The sequence below is a fragment of the Mus caroli genome, unplaced genomic scaffold, assembly GCF_978045245.1.
Source record: "Mus caroli unplaced genomic scaffold, Mus_caroli_1 scaffold_8, whole genome shotgun sequence".
Lineage (NCBI taxonomy): Eukaryota > Metazoa > Chordata > Mammalia > Rodentia > Muridae > Mus > Mus caroli.
Genome location: NW_028227263.1, coordinates 95,582,594 through 95,606,505, shown reverse-complemented (window position 1 = coordinate 95,606,505; position 23,912 = coordinate 95,582,594). Strand labels below are relative to the sequence as shown.

The window sequence follows — 23,912 nt, the reverse complement described above, 5'->3', positions numbered from 1 at the left end:
TGAAACCCCGGAGAAGACACACGTCACGCTCAGGCCTTAAAGGGAGAGAGATGCTTTAAGGGAAGTGGATTTTTATTTTTACCCGACAGAAAATAACCCCCAACTGGGAAAAAGGTTTTGTCTTAGATAGCTTCACTTTGAGTGGAGGGCGAGACAATCCTGGGCAACCAGACTTATTACTAGGCTGAGGCTGCCTACCAGAGGGGATGTGAGGGAAAGGGTTGGAGATGGTATACTGTGAGTACCTGCCTTGAGTGGGTGGACCGGTTGAAACGGGAAGCTCTAAGCCTGTTAAGTATGGAGCTGTGGAGTCAAGAAGGAAGGGAGCCTGGGGACTCCCAGGAACCCCCCGAAGATGTAGCTGTGGTGAGGCCCGCTGAGGAGGCCCCAAGGAGGGTAGAGGGGCCTGAAGTCTCCCCGGATGTGCACCAATTAAGTGTCCCAGAAGGGGCAAGAAGGGTGGTGAGACCTAGACTCTCTAGGTATGTGGACATTATGGAAGTTTCTGAGGAGGAACAGGTGGAATACCCGAGGGAGAGAAGAGAAACGGAGACAACACTGCAAGTCCAGGAGTCCGAAACAGGGGAGGAATCTGGGCTGTCCGGAGAGATCAGTGAGAAGGGCAGAGTGCCAGAAAGGCCCAAGAAGAAACGGAAACTTCGCCAACACAACCTGGAGGAGCACCTGGGCTGGCAGCAGGATCAAGGAAAGGATTCAGGTCAGCTTAACCAGGACCAGGAGCATCACTTAGAGCCCGACACAGAGGGGACAGAGCAGCACTATCGCTCAAGGGTACTGAAGCACAAGAGCTTAACTGCCAATCTGCTGGACCGCTCCAAGAGTCAGGGCAAGTACCACGTGGAGAGGAAATCCAGTCAGCGGTACCGCCAGGAGTCTTCGACTCAGGGCGTCTCGTCCTTGGCTCCTCACCCGTCCAAGGCAACTCGCCAGGCCATGGCGTCTCCCGGGTCTCAGGAATTTCGCTCGTCTCTAGCTCCTCCCTCTTCTCAGACTCCTGGGGTGTCCCCAGTGTCTCCAGTGCCTCTGGGGCTCCAGGTGCCTCTGGAGTCGCCGCAATCGGACAGCTTAAAGAAAGAGAGCTCCAGCTGGATTGCGGAGGCGGAGCTGAAAAGCAGGCGGCAGACGATCCGCTTCAGCCTCCGCCCCAAGTCATCTCGCCGCCTGTCACAGAGGTCCTTCAATGCCTTCAACGAGCTGGCAAAGCTAGGTGACCCCGACCTGCTGGAGATGGTGGAGCAGGAAGGTAAGGCTGGCGCTGAGCGGGCGCGCGAACCTTCTTCGCATGGGGTTTCTGCGGGGACGTTGGCAGCTGTAGGTTTCTGTCCCGGGAACGTTCTTAGTGTAGTGAGCCCCGCGCTGCGCCATGCCTGCCAGGCAGGTAATGGGAGACATTCTGCGCCCCGCGATGTCCCGTGATGCATTTGTGCTCCAGGGACCTACAACCTGTGACTCCCTAGGATCCGGGCATCTGTCTCAGACCCCGAGTAATTGGCCTGGTGTGGATCCCTGGCTCAGGAATTCTGCTCCTGAAATCTGGCTTTTTCCAAAGATAGCCTGCACAGGTGGCGATCCTCCAGTTAGGGGCTGGCCCTGAGTTCTTCCTGTCAGCCTCTGCCTCCCAAGTGTTGGGATTCATGGATTGGACCACCATCATGCTGCACATGCATCATGTCTTCCCTTTTAAAAACAGCTTTTTATTGAGACATATTTGCATCCCATGAAAGTCAGCAGCTAAGTGCAAAATGATTGGGTTCTATGTATTTACAAAGTTTTGTGACCATCTCAACAGGGTCATTTTATGTCATCTTCCTCGGGTAGGTGATTCATCCTCTATGTAGCCATTCTCCACTTCTAGGCACAGGCACCTGCACTGCTTGCCTCTGTAGATTTCCTTAGCTCAGATACTCAAGGAAGTAGAGCCAAAAAGTTCGTTCTCTGTTGGAACTGGCTTCTGTATTGGCATGTTCTAAAATTCAGTCATGTACTGCACCATTCCTTGTATTTGACATATAGTAGTCCCTTGTGAAGGAATCCACACGCATCCATTTGCCAAACCCTGAACACATAACAGATTTCCTGCCTTATACTAATACGAACTATATAGCAATAAGCATCCATTTGAAAGTTATTGTTTAAACATTGGTTTTCATTTTTCTATCACAGTAGGTCTGTGGAACACATAGCCACTCTGCATTGAATACTTTGGAAAGTGATCACAGTGGAAAGTGATCTCACTGTGTTCTAAGGGTTGCCCAGTTTTTGATCCCACCAGTGGCTTCTATTTCTTCTTTGAAGGAAAAATATAAAACAAAAATACATATGATGTGATATTTTCTGGGAAATAAAGAATATTTCATTGCATCCACATGGCGATGAAATATTGCAGTTTTTAGGCATTTGCATCTCAATGAAATTTAGTCTCAAGGTGGGCCTACTTACTAGAAGCTATTTGGTTACTAGCCCTTTGGCATGAGGACATGTGTAGCTTCTGTCTCCCCAGGAACTGCAGAATATTCCTGAAACTAATTTCTTTTCATGGCAAATGCCATTGTGATGTATGTTTGCTCGTGTAATCACTGCTATTCCTCTGATTTGGATGTCGGTGGGAGAAATTTTTATTGATGGGAAGTCTGGTGTCTGCATCCTGTCCCTATCTCTGGACCTGAAAGCATGACACTCCAGAAAGCAGGTAGTTGGCACCAGAGATCCCTGGACAACTTTTGTTTTTCTAGGTATAAAATCAGAATGCCCCCTGATTTGCTGTATTGGTCAGACTGCCCATTTGTGATAGTCGTTTTTCTATTGTTACAAAGAGACACCACAACCAAGATAATTTATACAAAAAAAAAAAAGTTTATTGGGGCTTACAGTTCTGGGAGTTTAGAGTCTTCAGAGCAGGAAACACATTAGTAAACATGACACTGGAGCAGGACCTGAGACCTTACATTACGATCCACAGGCATAAGGCAGAGAGAGAGGGAGGAAGAAGGAGAGAACTAAATAGAAATGGTGTGGTCTTTTGAAACCTCAGAGCTCAGGCCCATTGACATACTTCTTCCAACAAGGCCACATGTCTTAATCCTTCCCAACCAGTTCTGACCAAGTATTCAAGTATATGAACCTTCAGGGGCCATTCTTATCCAAGCTAAGATACTGTTGTTTATGATTCTGTGACTGCTGTTGACAAGCTGGGACAGGAGGGTTGGGGAGAAAGTAGATTAAAAGTTTGGCAATGGAAATGAAAGTTTAAAAGTTGAGTGTAAAGTCATACTTTTACTGTTATATTAAACATTATAGCTAATCAAACCACCTGCCCCTTACTCATGAGAATATTTGAGTTCTTATGCAGTAGTTAGTTGTTCCCCACAGGAATACACTCTATGAAATCTGATAAGTGATTTCAAGAATTGGAGTGGTAGAGCTTCCTTCTGTACATGAGGACAGAATACAACGATGGTAGCATTAACCTCTCTGTGGTCTGATCTTAACCAAAACATTATTTATAGTGGCACATGTCTGTGTTTTATTTTGTGATGCTGGTAAGAGTGTAATGAGAGATGACCTCTTGGCAAACACAGGGGCTATTTTGGGCCCTAGTTTTGCAAGAGAGCATGTTCTTGGTAGGATGATTGCCATGAAAACTGGTAGCTCAGTCTGTGCTGGCTTTCCCTTGTAGCATATAAATGATGATTCTCTTTGGTGTTTAGTACCACCCTTCATATCTCTGGTTTCTCATCTACAGCAAGTCTCCAGTGGTGGAGGATCCAAGTTTGGCCTCCTCTAACCCCTTGGTTGGTTTTGGGTTTTGGGATTCTTTAGTCTTCCTTTCTTTCTTTCTTTCTTTCTTTCTTTCTTTCTTTCTTTCTTTCTTTCTTTCTGTCTGTCTGTCTGTCTGTCTGTCTTTCTTTCTTTCTTTCTTTTCTTTTTTCTTTCTTTCTTTCTTTCTTTCTTTCTTTCTCATCTTTTAAAAGATTTATTTTTGTTTATCTTTAAATGTTTGTTTTTTTTTTATTTCTTCATTTTACTTTATGTGTATGAGTGCTTTGCCTGCATGTTTGCGTACCACATGCATACATGAAGTCCTCAGTAACCAGAATATGGCATTGTGTCCTCTGGAATTCACATTAAAGATGATGGTGAACGTCCACGTGAGTGCTGGGAATGGAGTCTGATCCTCTACAAGAGCAATGTGTGCTCCCAACTGCTGACCCATCACTGTAGATCCTTATTTTTATCTTTAGTCATGTGTCTGTGTACCTGCCATGTGTGTGGAGGTGCCTGTAGAGGCCAGAAAAGGGCCTTGAATTCCTTGGAGCTAGAATAAGACGCAATGATGAGCTGCCTGATGTGGGTGCTAGGAATGGAACCCTGGTCCCCAGGAAGAGCACTGTTAACTCTGAACCTGTGAGTGCTCATTCCAGCCCCAGTGCTCTTGGTTGGAATGTAAGTTAGTTTGAGATGTGATCATTTATTTGTATGTGAGATAGATATTGAGCCGTGTGTGTGTGTGTGTGTGTGTGTGTGTGTGTGTGTGTGTGTGGTGTTTGTGTGTGTTAGATAAGCAAACCTATCCTCCTCAATATTTCTATTCACAAGAAGATTCAACACAGAGACAAGTACTCATGAGGTAGGTAGTCTGGTGCTGCAGACCCTCTTGGGTCCCTTGTCTGCATAGGACGGGTCTCCGGGTGCAGATAGGCAAGGAGTCAGCAAATGACAGACAGATGCACACAGGAGATTGTGTAGAATCTGAATGTATTGTCACAAAGTGAACACCAGTCTTATATAATACAGAAAATAAAGGGAGTAGGAAGTCACAGCAGGCAAAGTACATTGAAGTTACCTGACACAAAACAAAGGAATGACTTCAAAGGGACTTACAGGAACCAGGTAGATGCTTACAGTAAAGATAAAGCAGTCCTGCCTAGGGTCAGCTTAGTGACAGGTAAGGATTTCACACCCTAGTCACAGTTAGTGCTACTCCTTTGAGCCTTGTGAAAGCTAGCACCAGGGGGTTCTGCTCTAGCAGACCTTCTCATGAATAGTTCAATACCACAACCCCCCTATTTCCTAGGCCCTGATAAATTCTTGTATGAGTGTAACTTTTAAGTATCTGTGGAGAATCTCCATTTGTCAGAAGAATTCACCAACTTGCTTCTAATATGCAATGTAGCTTGCTGTACCTGGCTGTGGTGAAGATCCCTGTCTCAGTGGGATTCCCTAACTTTTACATGGTAAACCCACCTATTAGCTAGGCCATTGTGTATGGGTGAGACTGGCTACTGCCTCAAGTAAACACTCCCGCAGACTAGCCCTGAGCTATTCTAGCTCTGTTCTTTGTAATGCTTAATTAGTTTCACTGTCTCTTCTAAGCTCCTTGGCTTCAAGCATTTTCTAGGACATTGGAACACTGCTGAAGGCTTAGCTATGTCAGAATTCAATCTTAAAAGGCACTTATAATAAGACAATACTAAAAGAGATCACGTGGATCCATTCACCAGACTAACACAGGGATAGGATATGAGTATACGTATTTTGAGAATGCCAAAGTTCCAGGACGTGAGTTTCTGTGAAACTCTTTACTCATGAGTGCTCCCAGACCTCTCGGCCTTCGAAGCACACCTCATGGGAGTATGCATAGCAGTCTGGGGCAAGGCTAGAATAGAGAACTGAACTGTCTCAGTGTACAGGATCAGCTAGGCTGAGCAAGAGGTGACAGTTCACCCCAGGGAACGAAAGACTGAAAATTAAAGGTAAAAGTGTGACAGGGGAATAGCAGAGCTAGTGGGAGGCTAGGCAACTTCTAGTATCTATTGTCAGAACCTTCAAATCCATTGTGTTAAGTTCAGATTAGCGTTTGAATGTGTTTATTTTGCCTAGTTTTGTGTTAAAAGCAAAAAGAAAAAAAAAAAAGCTGGTGAAGGAAAGTTTCCTCTTTAGAGTACTCACCTTTCTCTCCTTAAAAATGGAACCCCAAAATGCTCTGTGGATCTTGTTTAAGAATGTGTTTTTTGACAACTGTGTGATAGAGGGCCATTGGTATATTGCATTGTTTATTGTTGTATTTATGACCATTTTTGTCTTCAGAAAAAAAAAACCTTCCTGAGTTGGTATTCCCTGGTACAGTGACTTGAGAGATAAATACATATCACTGACAGTCTTGAGTCTGACCTCTTTGTCTTAAAGTTTGTTAATTGATTTTGTGTTGCTTTAATGAAATGTCTGATACTGGCATTGTACGAGGAGTGGAGTAGTATTTAGCTCATGGGTTTGGAGCTGAAGACTGACATATGTGCAGCTTGGGAGCTTTGTGGCTATGTTACATGTGTTGGTGACGGGTATCATTACAGAAATATATGTGACAGAACATTTTATGGTAAGACACAAAGCCAGGAAGACTTGGGGGCATGAGGTTCCCTTTCTCTGACAGCTGGTTCTGCTAAGGGTGACTGAGGCCCCTCTAGATTTAAAATATCTATTTTAGAATTAAATATAAATATTTAGAATTAAAACAACTTACAGATATGATGCCTGAAATGGCCCAGTTAAGTGTGACTGGGTTCTTACCTTTCCCTCTCAAATCACCACACTAGGAGCCAGACACCCAGCATATGAAACTCTGAAAGAAACACTCAAAACATAACACAATGTCAGGTTAGAATAATCAGACTCCATTTCACTCACACATCAAATGAGAACTGCTTGGGTGACATTGTTGAATTTTGAGCTACATATTGAGGCAGTATTTACTGGGAAAACCCTTGCAGTATGAATATGTATGTTATATGCCTTTTGATTTCTGTTCTCCTCTTTTGCACAAAAAAGTCCACACTCAGGAAATCTAAATGGCACAGTCATCGTTGGTTAATTTTCATGATGTGCTTGTAACTGTAAAAGTTAAGTGTTTTTAAGATCACCTACTACAACACCAAGATATGAACATGAAAACAATTATCAAAACTTCATTCTGACATTGAAATTTAACCCAAAGATTTATAGAAATTTGGAGAAAAAGTGAATTAGGAATATAATATATCCTAGTAATAGCAACAACATCAACAAGGATCTCCTGCATGCTATGCATACACATCAGCTCGTTTAACACTCCCACACTTTAGGAGATGGAGATGGCACAGTACTATTGATGTGTCAGCTTGTAGCAGGGAATGTAAAAAACAAAACAAAACAAAACAAAAACCAACAACAACAACAAAAATACTATCTATCATGTGTAAGACACTGACCTGTTCTCATCTTGTGGAGACTCTCTGACCTGGAGTTCTGAAATCTCTCCAGCCAGCTCACTAAGTTCCCACTGGCAGGTCACTACCATGCCAGCCCCACGCTTCCAAATTCCCATTTGACATGGCCTTTTAGGTTGCACTTCTTGCAAAAACCATGCTTTGCTACCTTACCTTTCTCTCTAGAACGCAGTCGAGTTGCTGCATGAAGGCAAACACCACACAAACTTAGTTCAGAATCAACAGGTAACTCAGCCACTAGGTGCAACAACTAGCATCCTAATCTTGTAAGCCATATGAAATATAAATCCTCTGGTGCCGAATCCTGGCAGATTCCCCATCTAAACCATTGGCCACTTGTTAGCTACATACTGTCCACCGAGCTATCCCTGTCTAAAAAGCCATATCTCTCTCCTGCCTCCCCTCTTTCTCTCCCTGACCCAAAAGTTCCACCTACTCTTCACACAGTGATTGGTCCCCTGAAATGTTTATTCATAAGGAGAAGGCTCTGACACATTAGCTGAAGGCTTTGTGTTCATGCAAGGGAAGCTATAGATGATGTGTTTGTTTGCCACAATGCCTGACCTCCCTGTGTACACATAACCACCACTTACTTGTAAAGAATGCACTCGGAGGGACAAGTGGGAGCCTGAAAGTGCAGTCAAGAGTAAACCTAGTTATCTTTTTATATCATACCTATACTTACGTTTAATTTCTAAAATAGTCAACATAAGAAATGAACAACAGCCGGGCGTGGTGGCGCACGCCTTTAATCCCAGCACTCGGGAGGCAGAGGCAGGCGGATTTCTGAGTTCGAGGCCAGCCTGGTCTACAAAGTGAGTGCCAGGACAGCCAGGGCTACACAGAGAAACCCTGTCTCGAAAAACCAAAAAAAAAAAAAAAAAGAAATGAACAACTATGGCTAACAACAAAGAATGACTGCCATCACATCCTGTTAAAAGAGCTATGCGGATGTGGACTGCCTCTTTCTCTCATAATGCTTAATGCTATTGTTCTCAACCATTTAAGCATAAATATCAGTGAATCGCACAACCAGTAAAGAGGTTGGAGCTTCCTAAGTCACTATCAACTGTGGGGGTTTTGTGGGTTGTATTGGTTCTTAAATTGTGGTAGTTTTATATTTTCTATATTACTGGTGTATGTGCTAACCCTTCCTGGAGTTATGTTTGTTGGAGATGGTCTGTAAATAGAAACAACATTTTATATCATTCCTATTCGGCTATTTGTCCAAAAAAATATTGTTGTATAGGAAGCTATTGACTTGAGAGATATTTCTCAGTGTATTTTCAAGTTGAAGTCCTTAGAGATTAAGAATCAATTCCACATGTGACAGTCTTCAGTGGCTGCAACTTGCTGTGAATGTGTGTACACATGACTAAACACTTGACCATCATAAAGATATCAAAGTGCTTTGAGAGTGACTTTGTCTGCTTTAAAAGTGATAGCACTCTGGAAAATAAAGAAAATAATATGATCTCACACACAAAGAGAACAACTAAGTGAATGTCCATGGTTCCCACAAGATGATCTTTTGGAGGATTTGACTGGCTTGATGAGTACAATGATCATAGCTACATTTGTTTCCTAGTGATTGAGATTATTAATTTTTTTTATAATCGTCAATTTTTTAGAGAGAAACAGAACAGCCTTTAAAGGCTGATTTGAACAGACTAGCTCCTGGTACTTTTTTTCTTTGAATTTTGTTGGGTTGCTTAATTTCTGTTTCTTCCTTGTGTAGACTTTTGAACATGACTAGTCAGCATGATAGATTTCTTTTCTTATTTCTTCTAGGCTTAACAGCCAGAGAAATAGACTATGCATTCCAACAGAGTGAGGTAAGTCGAATGTCTGTGTATTAGCTTCACAATATACATAAAGTACAAATATTAAGTCAAGTTTAGCCCCTCAGACCTGTAGCTGCCTCAGACTCTACATATCCACTCCTATAATGCACTGTTCTCTCTGTTCTATGACTTGCTCATCTTGTAATGTGAGTCAAATTCCATGTCTCACTTACTATTGCATATAACATGAAGTGTCTATTGCAGTGGCGATTAATGCTACTCAAATTGCCCTGGTGACAGTGGCACGTGTTCCTTGCTACCTGCCCCAGTGTTCTGAGTTCCCAAATGAAACACACACACACACAAAGAGAGAGAGAGAGAGAGAGAGAGAGAGAGAGAGAGAGAAGAACGTTCTATTTTAATAGGACTTAAACAGCTCAATAACTGGGCCATTCCCAAACTTCCACATTGCTAACACACACACACACCCAATACTCATATTCCTGAGTAATTACTTACTAAAATTTGTATTCCATCTTTGCTACACTAGACCCCATTGGGGGGTGTATGCCCTGGGGCCATTCTTCTCTGGCTCTTACATGATTAGCATGCTCTCTCTCTTCTGTAGCTCTCAAGCCTGGATCTTATTCCTTTCCCAGAATGGTGATTCATATCCTTCTTCTCTTTTGGTCCCTTTGCCTGCAAATAGTAAAATCCTGCCTCTGTCTTCCTGTCCAGTCATTGGCCACCAGCAACTTTATTTACCAATCAGAACCAACTAGGGGCAGGGAACCTTCGCATATTACATGTGGATTCCCATGCAATTTTGGGAACCCAAATAACATAATGCAAGCATTAGACCAAATTCACAACATTTCCCCCCTTTTGTTCATTAAAAGGGCCTTTTCTCTCAGATATACAACTAACATAGTTATAACAGTTATTAAACTATAAGGTATTATATACATTAATAATTTCCAGTCTATCTATTTTGTCAATTTAGGTAGATTATTCTAACCCTATAATAACTTGATCAGTTTACCATTTTATACCTGAATTATGTTTTGATTTTAACTTGCATTACCATGAGAAAACCATCCTTTCAAATCTACATCATCTTCCTCAATGCTAAACAACTTAAGGTTGATTATGATATTATAACTAGCCTTTAACCCCATCAAGAATCGAGAATGAATTAAATACGACCTGAATATATAAGAAGCACAAAACCATAGTTTCCAAAACATAAACAATTTGCAAAGACAGCTGACTATCTGGACAGCTCCTATTCCTCAAAACATTGGAGCATCTGTGTTCAGCATTCTGCCCCAGAACCATCTGACAGACCTTAAGTGTAGCAGGAATTATAAAGGACTAGCTTATTCTGTATTGGCAGAGCTAAGCTGTCAACTATCCCACATTGCATGTCCTTTCAGGGACAGTATTTTCTTTTCTTTTCTTTCTTTTTTTTTTTTTTTTTTTTGGCTATGGATGAATTAGGGCAATCCTTGCCCAATGGCTACCTTGCCACAACTGGAGCAACTCTATATGGAGGTTATGATGCTCAATATCTTCTTTGAAACATGAACTGTGTATTATCAAGAGCAGACATGTGTCCTAGTCAAAATCTAATAATAATAAAATGATGTTAGATGCCATATTTTGTGGAATTCTGATGCTTGTGAAGACTATCCATATAAAGTATTTATGAATTGTCAAACCTTGACTACTCTTGCTATTTCTATTTGAATAATATTGAAAACATTTTATTATAATTAAATCAGAATCACTTGCATTACTTAATTATCCTAAATAGTTTGTAATAGCAGCTATAGAAGGACTGGGTGAAAACCTTGTATTCTTAAATGAGTTGCATAGGCACAATGCCTATCTAAGAGTAACAATATTAATTTCAAATTTTGTATCAATATATAAACATTTATACCGATGAAAACTTTAAAACTGTATCAATATATAAATTCTGTGCCAATGTAAGAAATTATAACTTCAATTTTAAATCAAATATAAAGATATTTACCAATATAAGATTATGGCTATACAATGCTTTAAGAATAATTTTAGTAGTACATCCCATATATCTAACTTCTTATAATATTACTTTATCCCCCTTTTTGCCTTCAACATCCTTCCTTTTACCTAGTAAAGAAATGATAGAGAAGGGGAAAGGAAAGACAGAAATCTCTAAGTCTGAGCTCTCTATTTAAAATGTTTCCACTGTGTTCAAAATTATGACAATTTCCAAATTATTCCTTAAAATGACAATCTATCTATAATCTATAAAATAAATATAACCAGACACTCAAACCTAAGGAATTGGCATGATGACTCATTATGGCTTCTCCCTGCTGAATTGGGGTGATGAATTATTTTTAAGGGGAGGAGAGGGATAGAAAAATTGGGGAAAATTGGTTAGACTTAAGAAAGCTAGATTTACCATCAGTCATCCATTTTCTGTATGCTTAGAAGGCTCAGGGCTTGACTGAAGTTCTGATTGGATCTGTCTGAGAGGCTGGATGAACTGAGTTCACTGGGAATCAGCAGCTACTCCTGAAGCAGTTCAAGTCTTTTGAAACAGCATCGGGAGGCAGAGAGCTGGAACAGCAGGTTATTTCAGTATCACCACGGATGAAACTTGTCAGAGCTGCACATTCTTCAATATATGTATCTTACAATCAAAATTTTAGTACTGTTAAGATATTCATATAGCTTGTACAAAGTGGAAAGATCAGTTAAGGATGGCATTTTTGCTCCTTTGAGCAGGTGAAAGACAGCTGTCTTTTTTTATGAGTTGGTTTGATCAATAACCCATTGTAATAAATCTTTATTCATGCCTTGTAAAGGATGGGACGATGAATCTTAAGGATTCCATATCCAACAAGATCTGTTGTCTAATTTTAGCTGAAGTTTTGCTAGAGACATTTTTATGTCTAAGTAAGTTACATTGCTGTTCCCATGTGGAGGAATCAGTAAATCATGTTACCTGAACTGTTTGATCTTCTCAAAGGTCGAATCTTCCTGTTTGATTTTTTTTTTTGTCTTTAGCCAAGATCTTCAGGGGGTCTTCCCCATCATGTCTCATTCATATTGCTTTGAAATGGATCCAAAGCCTTTTCCTCTTTCCTATTAACACAGATACAGAACCTCTCTCCAAAAATAGCATGTCCTTGTTCCAGCAACCAAAATCATCAAAACTGTAGATTGATCCAAATTAGAAGTCTCCTTTCTCTTTAGACATGCTCTATTTTGTCCTCTCTCTCAGAGGATTTTTAACATCATAAGCACCAAGTTTATAAACATGCATATTTTGACAATTAAAACAATTCAAAGGAATTAAAGCAATCTAAGAAATTATTATTATCCATTGAGGAAGTGCTTCTCCACTGTCCCTGCCTTGTTCTTGCATGATTAACTATTTTTTTTAAAAATGAAGCTACTTTAAAAAGATTTATTTGGGGCTGGTGAGATGGCTCAGTGGGTAAGAGCACCCGACTGCTCTTCCGAAGGTCCGGAGTTCAAATCCCAGCAACCACATGGTGGCTCAAAACCATCCATAACAAGATCTGACTCCCTCTTCTGGAGTGTCTGAAGACAGCTACAGTGTACTTTCATATAATCAATAAATAAATCTTTAAAAAAAAAAAGATTTATTTATTTTATGTATATGAGTACACTATAGCTGTCTTCACACACACCAGAAGAGGGTGGGTGTCCATTACAGATGTTTGTGAGCCACCATGTGATTGCTGGGAATTGAACTCAGGACCTCTGATCTTTCAGTCAGTGCTCTTAACCTCTAATCTTTCAGTCAGTGCTCTTTCAGTTAGTGCTCTCAACCACTGAGCCATCTCTCCAGCCCCACATGATTAAGTCTTAATAGTGAGATCAAAGCCTAAATTTCTGGAATTTGAGATAAAGTTATTCTCTCTAACCCCTGCCTTGACCTACATGAGATTAAAAGGCTTCAACTTTTCATCAATATATACTTAAATTCTGCCTTCTGTGGAGATTAATATCTCTGTGTGTATATATATATATATATATATATATATCACCTTTCTCTTTATAAGAGTTAATTGACATGAGAAAATCTAAACTATTATTATTATCCTTCACTATGCTCTGCCTTGTTCTTACATGATTAATTTTTAATAATGAGACCAAGGCCTAAGTTTATTTATTAATCTATGTATACATATGCATATACATATACATATACAGGGTATTTATCTTTCTCTTTATATAACTTGAATTAACATCCTTTCCTATGTATTTAACTTCAATTAAATTCCCTTCTACTTACAGTATAAGCCTATTATCAGGCTATTAATTTGTCATACCAGGCTTAGCAGTCCCATAATTCCTGTGGAGCTTACCTTCAAAGAACCCAGTTGCCTGCCCTGGTGTAGATTTTTTAAAATTTTCTTTAAAGCGTTTTCTACTTTCTATATTTAAAAGTAATTAAAACAATGTTCACTCATTCTCCCTTCTGTCCTTAATACAATGCAAATCCCTTTATTCCTATTTTATTCAGGCCTGTTCTCTTCAGCCTGCTTTATATCAGCAGGAGCACTCAGCATCTGTGGCTCGAGCTCTCTCCAGCAGCCCAGAACACTGAGAAAGCATCTAGCTGAATCATTAGTCCACCACCCACATCCTAGTCTCAAACCACAAATCACAGAATTATGCACATCAATTCAGCACACCTTTTGTCCTAGTTCCAAACCGGTGAGGCTTGGGCAGGAACCACACAGGGCTCTGCTCTGCTCAGCTCAGCTTGGCTGAGAAGCCAATTCACTCCACCTCCTAATATTATAGCATGTTATGTGCTTTCTGTTTGGTAATTTCCAATTAATTTTTAATAGTGAGTTCAAGCCCAGCAAATTGTTGCAGTAAGCGATTAATACTACTCAAATTGCCTCTGTAGCAGCATACATTCCGCATTACCCACCCAATATTCTGAGTTCCTGAATGAAAGACAAACACACACACACACACACACACACACACACACACACACACACACACTACACACATAGAGACTTTTATTTTAATATGCCTTGAACAGCTCAATGGCTGGGCCATTCCTAAACTTCCACATGGCTAATGCCTCCCCTTAGATACTCTTGAGTTATTACTTACTAAAATATATATTCCATCTTTGCTACCCTAGACCCAATGCCCCACCCCCCTCACCCCCTCACCCCCTCACCCCCTCACCCGGGGGCTGCTTTTCCCCAGCTCTTACATGATTGGTATGCTCTTTCTTCTGCAGCTCTCAAGCCTGGATCTTATTCCTTTCCCAGCATGGCTATATTCCTCCTTCTTCTCTCTTGGTCCCCTTGCCCTCAAATCCTAAAGTCCCTCCTCTGTCTCCCTGCCCATTCATTGGCTGCCAGCAACTTTATTTACCAGTTAGAACCAACTGGGGGCAGGGATCCTCATCATCTTACATATGGATTCTCATGCAATTTTGGGAACCTAAACAACATAATGAAAGTGTTAGACCAAATCCACAAACAAGTCTCACTCAAGAAAACCCACACTTTGAATCGGCTGGCTGTTGGATGAATGCTTGATTTGAGAGTTCCACAAGTTCTAAAATTACTTTAAATACTAAATTTTTAAACAGAGAGGAACAAGAAACTATGGTCTTATTGGAGAGCAAGCATAAGTTTGAATTGATCTTAAAATAGCTTCAGATGTGCTGGAGTTCAATCTGCAAGACAATAACTTTCAGCCAATCACAGTGGGGATGTGTAATGCTGGTTTGTGTATGACATCTGTTTATGTAATGGTTGTTCACATGAAATATGTTCTCATCAAGGGCTATCTATGTACGGTTCAATTGACTCAGGAGTGAGGAAAATTGCTGAACTAAAACACTGAAATCAAATACAGTTGGTCTCTGTATCTGTAAGTCCCAAATTTGTGCAGTCAATCAACAGCAGTTTGGAGGGGGGAAATGTGACTTTGTCCTATAACAGCTTATTATATACTTCAAACACACATGATGGAATTACACAAAGCCAAAAGAGTATTACTAGTGCTACTTACATTCAGTCTCTATGGTGACTTGTGGATTTTGTGAATGAATAAGGCTATATGTTGTTACTTGTAGAAGGTTGTGAGATCCATCCACTTAGCATTGTTGTTCCTCTTTGTATCACTTTACTTAATTGCTCAGTGGCTGGGCTCTATGAAAGGGGCACACAACATATGAAAGGAATGCCTCTGTTGAGGGAACCATAGGCTTGACCATAGTAAGAATTTTTATGCATAACAAGTCTTTGACAAGGGAAACAATGAAATACTCAGCAAAGAATTGTAAGAAAAGAAAAAAATAAATTATATCAGCTTATGTTTCAAAGAGAAGACATGATTGAAGGTTTGAGGGCCCAGTCAGAACAAATGTATCTTTTTCCTAAGGTGGTAGATAGTCAAGTTCCCAGCCAAGTTCCCTTGAGAACATTGCTGTGCGGTTCCTTCAGCCTTTCCACAGTTAACTCAACCAAGCCTTTGTGTGATGGTAGAGTGCAAGTGTAACAGGGCTCTGGGTCAAGGGAGGACAAATTAAGTTCCTTTATTGTTTGCATGATGACAACGTAGCTTCACCATTATTTATTTATTTATTTTTACAGTTTTTAAGAGGTTCCTTTTGTTTCTATTAAAGGGCATGTGTGTGTGTGTGTGTGTGTGTGTGTGTGTGTGTGTGTGTGTGTGTTCAGGTGCCCATAGAGGCCAGAAAAAAGTGTAGGAGTTACAGGTGGTGCTCAGAATGAAACTCAGGTTGTCTGAAAGAACAGCAATCACTCTTTTTTTTTTTTTTTTTGGTTGTCAATTTATTTATTTATTTATTTTTAAGTAGTATTGATTTTTATTTCCTTGATGATCTTGAACAATTCTTTTTTTTTCTACAAACTTTATTTTATTTTTTTTCCAGAGGAAAGTTTCTTTTTTTTAATTTTTAATATTTTTTTATTACGTATTTTCCTCAATTACATTTCCAATGCTATCCCAAAAGTCCCCCATACCTCCCCCCACTTCCCTACCCACCCATTCCCATTCTTTTGGCCCTGGCATTACCCTGTATTGGGGCATATAAAGTTTGCAAGTCCAATGGGCCTCTCTTTACAGTGATGGCCGACTAGGCCATCTTTCGATACATACAGCAATCACTCTTAACCTCAGATCTCTCTATCTCTTTCTCCATCTCCCTCTCTTCCCCTCCTTCCTCCCTCCCTTCCTCTCCCCCCTCCTCTCTGTCATATATTTGTGAAGACTGGCAATTTAGAGTTGTCTGATAGGTTAGTTTTATTTGATATTTTCTTATATTTTGATGAGCAACTTTGATTCATTAAGTCTAACTTAAGTTTGCTGAAGTAGTTTGAATATACCTATGCGCAGCACCACCTTTGTCATCACTAAGAAGGCAGAGAGGTTACAGTTGCTTGGCATATTCCACTGTATAAGCTCTTCAGCCTAAAAGGATATTCTGGAAAGCTCCTGAAAGCTCCTTAATTCATGATAACTGTTTCTCAAGATTGATTTGCTGAGAACCAACCAGTCATAGTGGGGTGGTGGATATGACATTCCCCAAAGGAGATAACTGAGTGTCCTGTGTGAGCTGAACCTCAGATCATTTTTTGTTAGCTGGGGCCACTCCTGATACCATCCCCAGACATTCAGAAAATGGGCAGTTAAGTCCTCAGGAGCCAGTTCTGTGGTGTGTGGATCACTAACAACTGGATTGGAAGCCCATGTTCAAGAAAGAAGAAATGCTTTAGTTGCTAGTGGCTTGTGTGTACTATATACATGCACAGCTTCTTTTCTTCAATTATGCATTTTTAAAGAATGGTATGTCATCTTCAAAGCTATAAATTTTAGTAATTTCAAGCCAATGCCAAGAAGCATGAACTATCTAATCAGTGATGAGTATTCTATATCGGTCGTGCTCAGAGTCCTTAAAATAACAGATATCCTGATCCCTTTACTGTACTGTAGAAGTTTTTAACCATTTCACCTGTTGCAGATTGTCCCATGACTTAGTAGAGCTTTCGCTACAATTCCTTATCTGTCCCTTTCCCTTTCTCTGTCTCTCCCCTCTCTTTTTTCTTCCCACCCCCCACACAGACACATGCACAGATATATTCACACATGCATACATACATACATGTGTACAGACATACAACTTCAAGTACCTTTTCAGATGGGGAAATGGAGTTCAGGTTTCTTGGCTTCATGGTGTAGAATTCTACTGAAAGAACCTTGCTGTTCTTGATTTGGAGACATACATGATATATGATTGTTCTACTTGAGCCATCCTTAACAGCACTGTCTCTCCCTCTCTCTCTCACCCTGCCTTTTGCTATTGACAGACCCTGGGCTCCAAAGAGACCAGCTTTCTCATCCCTGAAGACTTACAGTCACCGGTAAGCAGAGAGCTGTACTTCTCTTCTTCACTGAACAGACACAAGTGTCCTACTATGGTCTGAACTTGGTATACTGTCACTTAAATCTCAGGTCCTTAAGTTTGCTATCTGAGAATGTATTTCTTTTGAAAAACATTATTTATTGAAGAAAAACAGTACAGCAGACATGGTAATGAGAATGGCACTTTAAGAATTCCCAGTTTTCCAGTGGCGTCATCAAAATTTCTCTGTGCTTATGAGGGTCCTAGACCCGAAACATCAGCCTTCTTATTCCATTACAGTATGCTTCACTATGAATTCATGCTTAAGAATAATCATAATTTAAATTTTAAAGAATAAACTTTGATCCAATCCAGAACTTATTAAACTTTAAGTTTTATTAAGTTTAGGTGGTTTTTTTATTTGCTAAGTAAATAATGTTGCTGTCTGAAAAGACAGAAAATGGAGTTCTGCTGACATTATCTTTGAGGGTCCTTAGTTGTGCTCAGCAGCCATGTCTACTTGGTGTCCTTTGGTTGAGACAACAACCAATTCTGAGTATCTTTCTCGTGTCCAGTGACCTCTAAGGCTGATGCTGGCCTTTTCACCCTGTAGAAAGCACCTCAGTTGTAAAATTCCTAAGGTATGGTTTCTCATGACTCAGATTGAAGAAGTAGAAAACAGAAAGTGTCCCTTGCTTTGCATCATATCCTAGGGCAATTGTGAAGCTTTATCCTTTACTGCACTAGTGTCTGGGTCATTAGTCAGTGTGCATGAAAGGACTAGGGGTTGTATTTAATCTTAAAAGTAGATGATAGTAATTTTTGCTTTACTGTCAATAACAGTGGTGTAACAGATTGAACCCATGGGGCGTTTAGACAAATGTTCTAAGCCACCTTCCCCTCCCCTGGGATTTGTGTGTGGGAGACCTCTCCCTCTTCTCCCTCCCCTTCCCTCTGCATTAACTCCAAGAGGTTTTTATGTCTCCTGTCACAAGCTCAGCAGTACTTGATTCTACCGTATAAGAGAATGTTTTAGTGAAATCTCTATAACTTGGACACACCCCATTGTGTTCCCTTTTAGTTTAATATTTTTTTATTTCTGATACTACAGGATATTTCAAATTCATCTTGTATATTTTCTGCTTAAGCCCTAGAATGAATCATTTCTCTAAAGAAGTTTTGTTTTCCATACAACCAATAATCACATAGTTAAATCTGTATCAGTCAAGATCCTTTTAGACATATTCAAAATAGAATAATTTGAAGAGAACTTGTACAGAGTGCCATAAATGTAAGAGACTCTCACCAAAGCAAGTACACTAGCCTTGAATCCAGTACTGCCCATGGAACTAGGGAATGGGGAGAGAGGGGTACTGTTTCTGGAACTCAAAATGAGAAAATCAAATACATAAGATATCTAAAATTTAAACACAAGAAAGTGAACAGACTTAGAGAAATCCTGGGTTTTGGTTGGAGTATCATTGGGCTTATTTTATTTTTCTAAAATAATTGTAAAAATGTTTTAAAATTTCAGGTCCCCTTCATTTTTCTTTAACATACCTTTCATATTCTATTTAAGCAATAATTTTCTTGCATCAATATAAGGGACAACTTTTCTGATTTTATTCTGCAAAATAGCCTTTAGTTGTGTTTAGTCTATGACACATCTGGGGTCAACTTGCATCACCTCAGAGAGCCTGAGGCTCACCATGCAATCCCTAACTATTCTCATATCTCTTGTGGAATATGTAGTCAATCCAGGGAAAACATCTATGAATAACAGTAATCCTCAAATGTCACCAAAGATTAGGAAAATCAAAGTACAGAGAGAGAAAACTTCAGACCAGCAAAAGAATGTAGTTTAAGCAATGGCTGATATCCCCATGCACCTAAGTGTTAACAGCAGTCACTCCTTTATCTACACACATAAATGTTCAGTGCTTCTGAGAATAGCAATTTCACACAGTCTTAGTTGGGGTATCTATTGCTGGAATGAAACACTGTGACCCAAAAGGAAGTTAAAGAGGAAAAGGTTTGTTTGGCTTATACTTCCATAGTTCATCATCAGAGAAAATCAAGACAGGGACTCATACAGGACAGAGACCTGGAGTCAGGAGCTGATTGATGTAGAGACTATAGAAAGATCCTATGTACTGGCTTCCTCAGCCTGCTTCTTTATAGAATGCAGGACTATAAGCCCAAAAGTGGCACCACTCACAGTGGGCTGAGCCTTCCCCTATCAGTCACTAATTAAGAAAATACTCTATAGGCTTGCCTATAGCCCAATCTTAGGGAGGTGTTTCCTCTGTTGAGGTTCCCTCCAGATAACTCTCTAGCTGTCAACGTGACATAAGAAAACCAGCCACACACCAACCATCACTAGCTGCTTAGGCCTTCCCATCGTTGAAGCAAACTCTTCCTATGAATTACTGAGTTCCTTTAATGATAATTTATGTAATTACTTACCATTTCATTTTTATCAAATATGAGTAATGTGGGCCTTTGAATGCCATAAGTTTGATACATAGAAGTGGAAAGTTCAATCTTGTATCCCGGGTCCCTCAAAGACCAGTCTGCTCAGGAGAACACACGGGCAGAAGAAACAACATAGCTTCTGGGATAGGGTCCCTTTTGGGCTTACATCTTCAGCCAGGAGGCAAAACTAAGCTCCAGAACCCTGTGCACTTTCCCCGCCAGAGGAGAGTTGGCCTCCAGGGAGGACTCTGACAGTGGGACCAGGTGAGGATACCATCTTGTATCGTGGTCCCTCAGAGACCAGTCTGCACAGGAGAGCACTCGGGCGGCAAGAACAACATAGCTTCTGGGACAGGGTGCCTTTTGGGCCTTCATCTTCAGCCAGGAGGAAGAGCTGAGCTCCAGACCTCTGTGCACCATCCCTGCAAGAGGAGAGCTTGCCTGCAGAGTGTACTCTGACCACTGAGACTCAGGAGAAAGTTGGACTCCCAGGAGTACTAACAGAGGCTAAAAGAATAAAAGTAGGAATAAGCTCCAGCCAGAGACAGCTATAACAACTAACACCAGAGATTACAAGATGGCGAAAGGCGAACATAAGAATCTTAATAACAGAAACCAAGACCACTCAGCATCATCAGAACCCAGCACATCCGCCACAACGAGTCCTAGATACCCCAACACACCTGAAAAGCAAGTTTCAGATTTAAAATCATATCTTATGATGTTGGTAGAGGATTTTAAGGACATTAATAACTCACTTAAAGAAATACAGGAGAACACAGCTAAATAGGTAGAAGGCCTTAAATAGGAAGCACAAAAATTCCTTAAAGAATTACAGGAAAACACTGCTAAACAGGTAGAAGCCCTTAAAGAAAAAACACAAAATTCCCTTAAACAATTACACAACCAAACAGGTGATGGAATTGAACAATACCATCCAAGATCTAAAAAGGGAAGTAGAAACAATAAGGAAAACCCAAAGGGAGACAACTCTGGAGATAGAAACCCCAGGAAAGAAATCAGGAACCATAGATGTGAGCATCAGCATAGATAACATTGACACAACAATCAAAGAAAATGCAAAATCCAAAAAGATTCTAACTCAAAATATCCAGGAAATCCAGAACACAATGAGAAGACCAAACCTACGGATAATAGGAATAGATGAGAATGGAGATTTTCAAAAAAAAATTATAGAAGAAAACTTCCCTAACCTAAAGAAAGAGATACCCATGAACATACAAGAAGCCTACAGAACTCCAAATAGACTGGAACAGAAAAGTAATTCCTCAAGACATATAATAATCAGAACAACAAATGCACTAAATAAAGATAGAATATTGAAAGAAGTTAGGGAAAACGGTCAAGTAACATATAAAGGCAGACCTATTAGATTATACCAGACTTCCCAACAGAGACTATGAAAGCCAGATATTATACAGACCCTACGAGAACACCAATGCCAGCCCAGGCTACTATACCAAGCAAAACTCTCAATTACCATAGGAGGAGAAACCAAAGTATTCCATGACAAAACCAATTCACACAATATCTTTCCACGAATCCAGCCCTTCAAAGGAAAATAAAGGGAAAACACCAACACAAGGACAGAAATAACACCCTAGAAAAAGCAAAAATGAAATCCTTCAACAACCTAAAAGAAGACAGTCACAAGAAAAGAATCCCAACTCTAACAACAAATATAACAGGAAGCAACAATTACTTTTCCTTAATATCTCTTAATATCAATGGACTCAATTCCCCCAATAAAAAGACATAAACTAACAGACTGGCTACACAAACAGGATCCAATATTTTGCTGCTTAAAGGAAACCCACCTCAGGGAAAAAGACAGACACTACCTCAGAGTGAAAAGCTTGAAAACAACTTTCCAAGCAAATGGTCCAAAGAAACAAGCTGGAGTAGCCATTCTAATATTGAATAAAATAGACTTACAATCCCAAGTTATCAAAAAAGACAAGGAGGGCCACTTCACACTCATCAAAAGTAAAAGCTTCCAAGAGGAACTCTCAATTCTGAGTATCTATGTACCAAATACAAGGACAGCCACATTCATTAAAGACACTTTAGTAAAGCTCAAAGCACACATTGCACCTCACACAATAATAGTGGGAGACTTCAACACACCACTTTCACCAATGGACAGATCATGGAAACAGAAACTAAACAGGGACACAGTGAAACTAACAAGTTATGAATCAAATGGATTTTACAGATATCTACAGAACATTTTATCCTGAAATAAAAGGATATACCTTCTTCTCAGCACCTCATGGTACCTTCTCCAAAATTGACCACATAATTGGTCATAAAACAGGCTTCAACAGATACAAAAATATTGAAATAATCCCATGCATTCTATCAGATCACCATGGACTAAGGCTGATCTTCAATAACAACATAAATAATAGAAAGTCAACATTCACATGGAAGCTGAACAACACTCTACTCAATGATGACTTGGTCAAGGAAGAAATAAAGAAAGAAATTAAAGACTTTTTAGAGTTTAATGAAAATGAAGTCACAACATACCCAAACTTATGGGACACAATGAAAGCATTCCTAAGAGGAAAACTCATAGCTCTGAGTGCCTCTAAAAGAAACTAGAGAGAGCATACACTAGCAGCTTGACAGCCCACATAAAAGCTCTAGAACAAAAGGAAGCAAATTCACCCAAGAGGAGTAGACAGCAGGAAATAATCAAACACAGGGCTGAAATCAACCAAGTGGAAACAAAAAGAACTGTTCAAAGCATTAAGCAAACTAGGAGCTTGTTCTTTGAGAAAATCAACAAGATAGATAAACCCTTAGCCAGGCTAACTAGAGGGCACAGAGACAGCATCCTAATTAACAAAATGAGAAGTGAAAAGGGAGACATAACAACAGAACATGAGGAAATTCAAAGCATCATCAGATCATACTACAAAAGGCTATACTCATCAAAACTGGAAAACCTGGATGAAATGTACAAATTTCTAGACAGATACGAGGTACCAAAATTAAATCAGGATCAGATTAATGATCCAAACTGTCCCATATCCCTTAAAGAAATAGAAGCAGTCATTAATACTTTCCCAACTGAAAAAAAGCCCAGGACCAGATGGGTTTATAAGACCTTCAAAGAAGACCTAATTCCAATTCTCCTCAAACTATTTCACAAAACAGAAGCAGAAGGTACTCTATCCAATTCATTCTATGAAGCCACAATTACTCTGATACCTAAACCACATAAAGACCCAAAAAAGAAAAAGAACTTCAGACTGATTTCCCTTATGAATATTGATGCAAAAATACTCAATAAAATTCTCGCAAACCGTAACTAAGAACATATCAAAACGATCATCCATCATGATCAAGTAGGCTTCATTCCAGGGATGCAGGGATGGTTTAATATAAGGAAATCCATCAACTTAATTCACTACATAAACAAACTCAAAGACAAAAAACACATGATAATCACTTAAGATGCTGCGAAAGCATTTGACAAAATCCAACACCCATTCATGATATAAGTCTTGGAAAGATCAGAAATTCATGGCTCATACCTAACCATAATTAAAGCAATATACAGCAAACAGTAGTCAACATCAAACTTGATGGAGAGAATATGGAAGCAAACCCACTAAAATCAGGGACTAGACAAGGCTGCCCACTCTCTCCCTACCTATTCAATATAGTACTTGAAGTTCTGACCAGAGCAATTCGACAACAAAAGGAGATCAAGGGGATATAAACTGGAAAGGAAGAAATCAAAATATCACTATTTACAGATGATATGATAGTATAGATAAGGGACCCTAAAAATTCCACCAGAGAACTGATAAACCTGATAAACAGCTTCAGTGAAGTAGCTGGATATAAAATTAACTCAAACAAATCAGTGGCCTTTCTCTACAAAAGGATAAATAGGCTGAGAAA

The 23,912-nt window shown here is 39.9% G+C and overlaps 1 protein-coding gene across 1 annotated transcript in view; it reads left to right on the top strand.

Annotated features, from left to right (window-relative positions):
* Positions 1 to 297: 297 nt before the first annotated feature.
* The window catches only part of Ano5 (anoctamin 5), a 93,975-nt gene continuing 70,360 nt past the window's right edge, over positions 298 to 23,912 (top strand). Inside the window, exons 1-3 of the mRNA XM_021168193.3 lie at positions 298 to 1,264; positions 9,075 to 9,118; positions 17,464 to 17,517. Of these exons, the coding sequence (XP_021023852.3) occupies positions 298 to 1,264; positions 9,075 to 9,118; positions 17,464 to 17,517 (1,065 nt within the window). The remainder of the gene's footprint in view (positions 1,265 to 9,074; positions 9,119 to 17,463; positions 17,518 to 23,912) is intronic.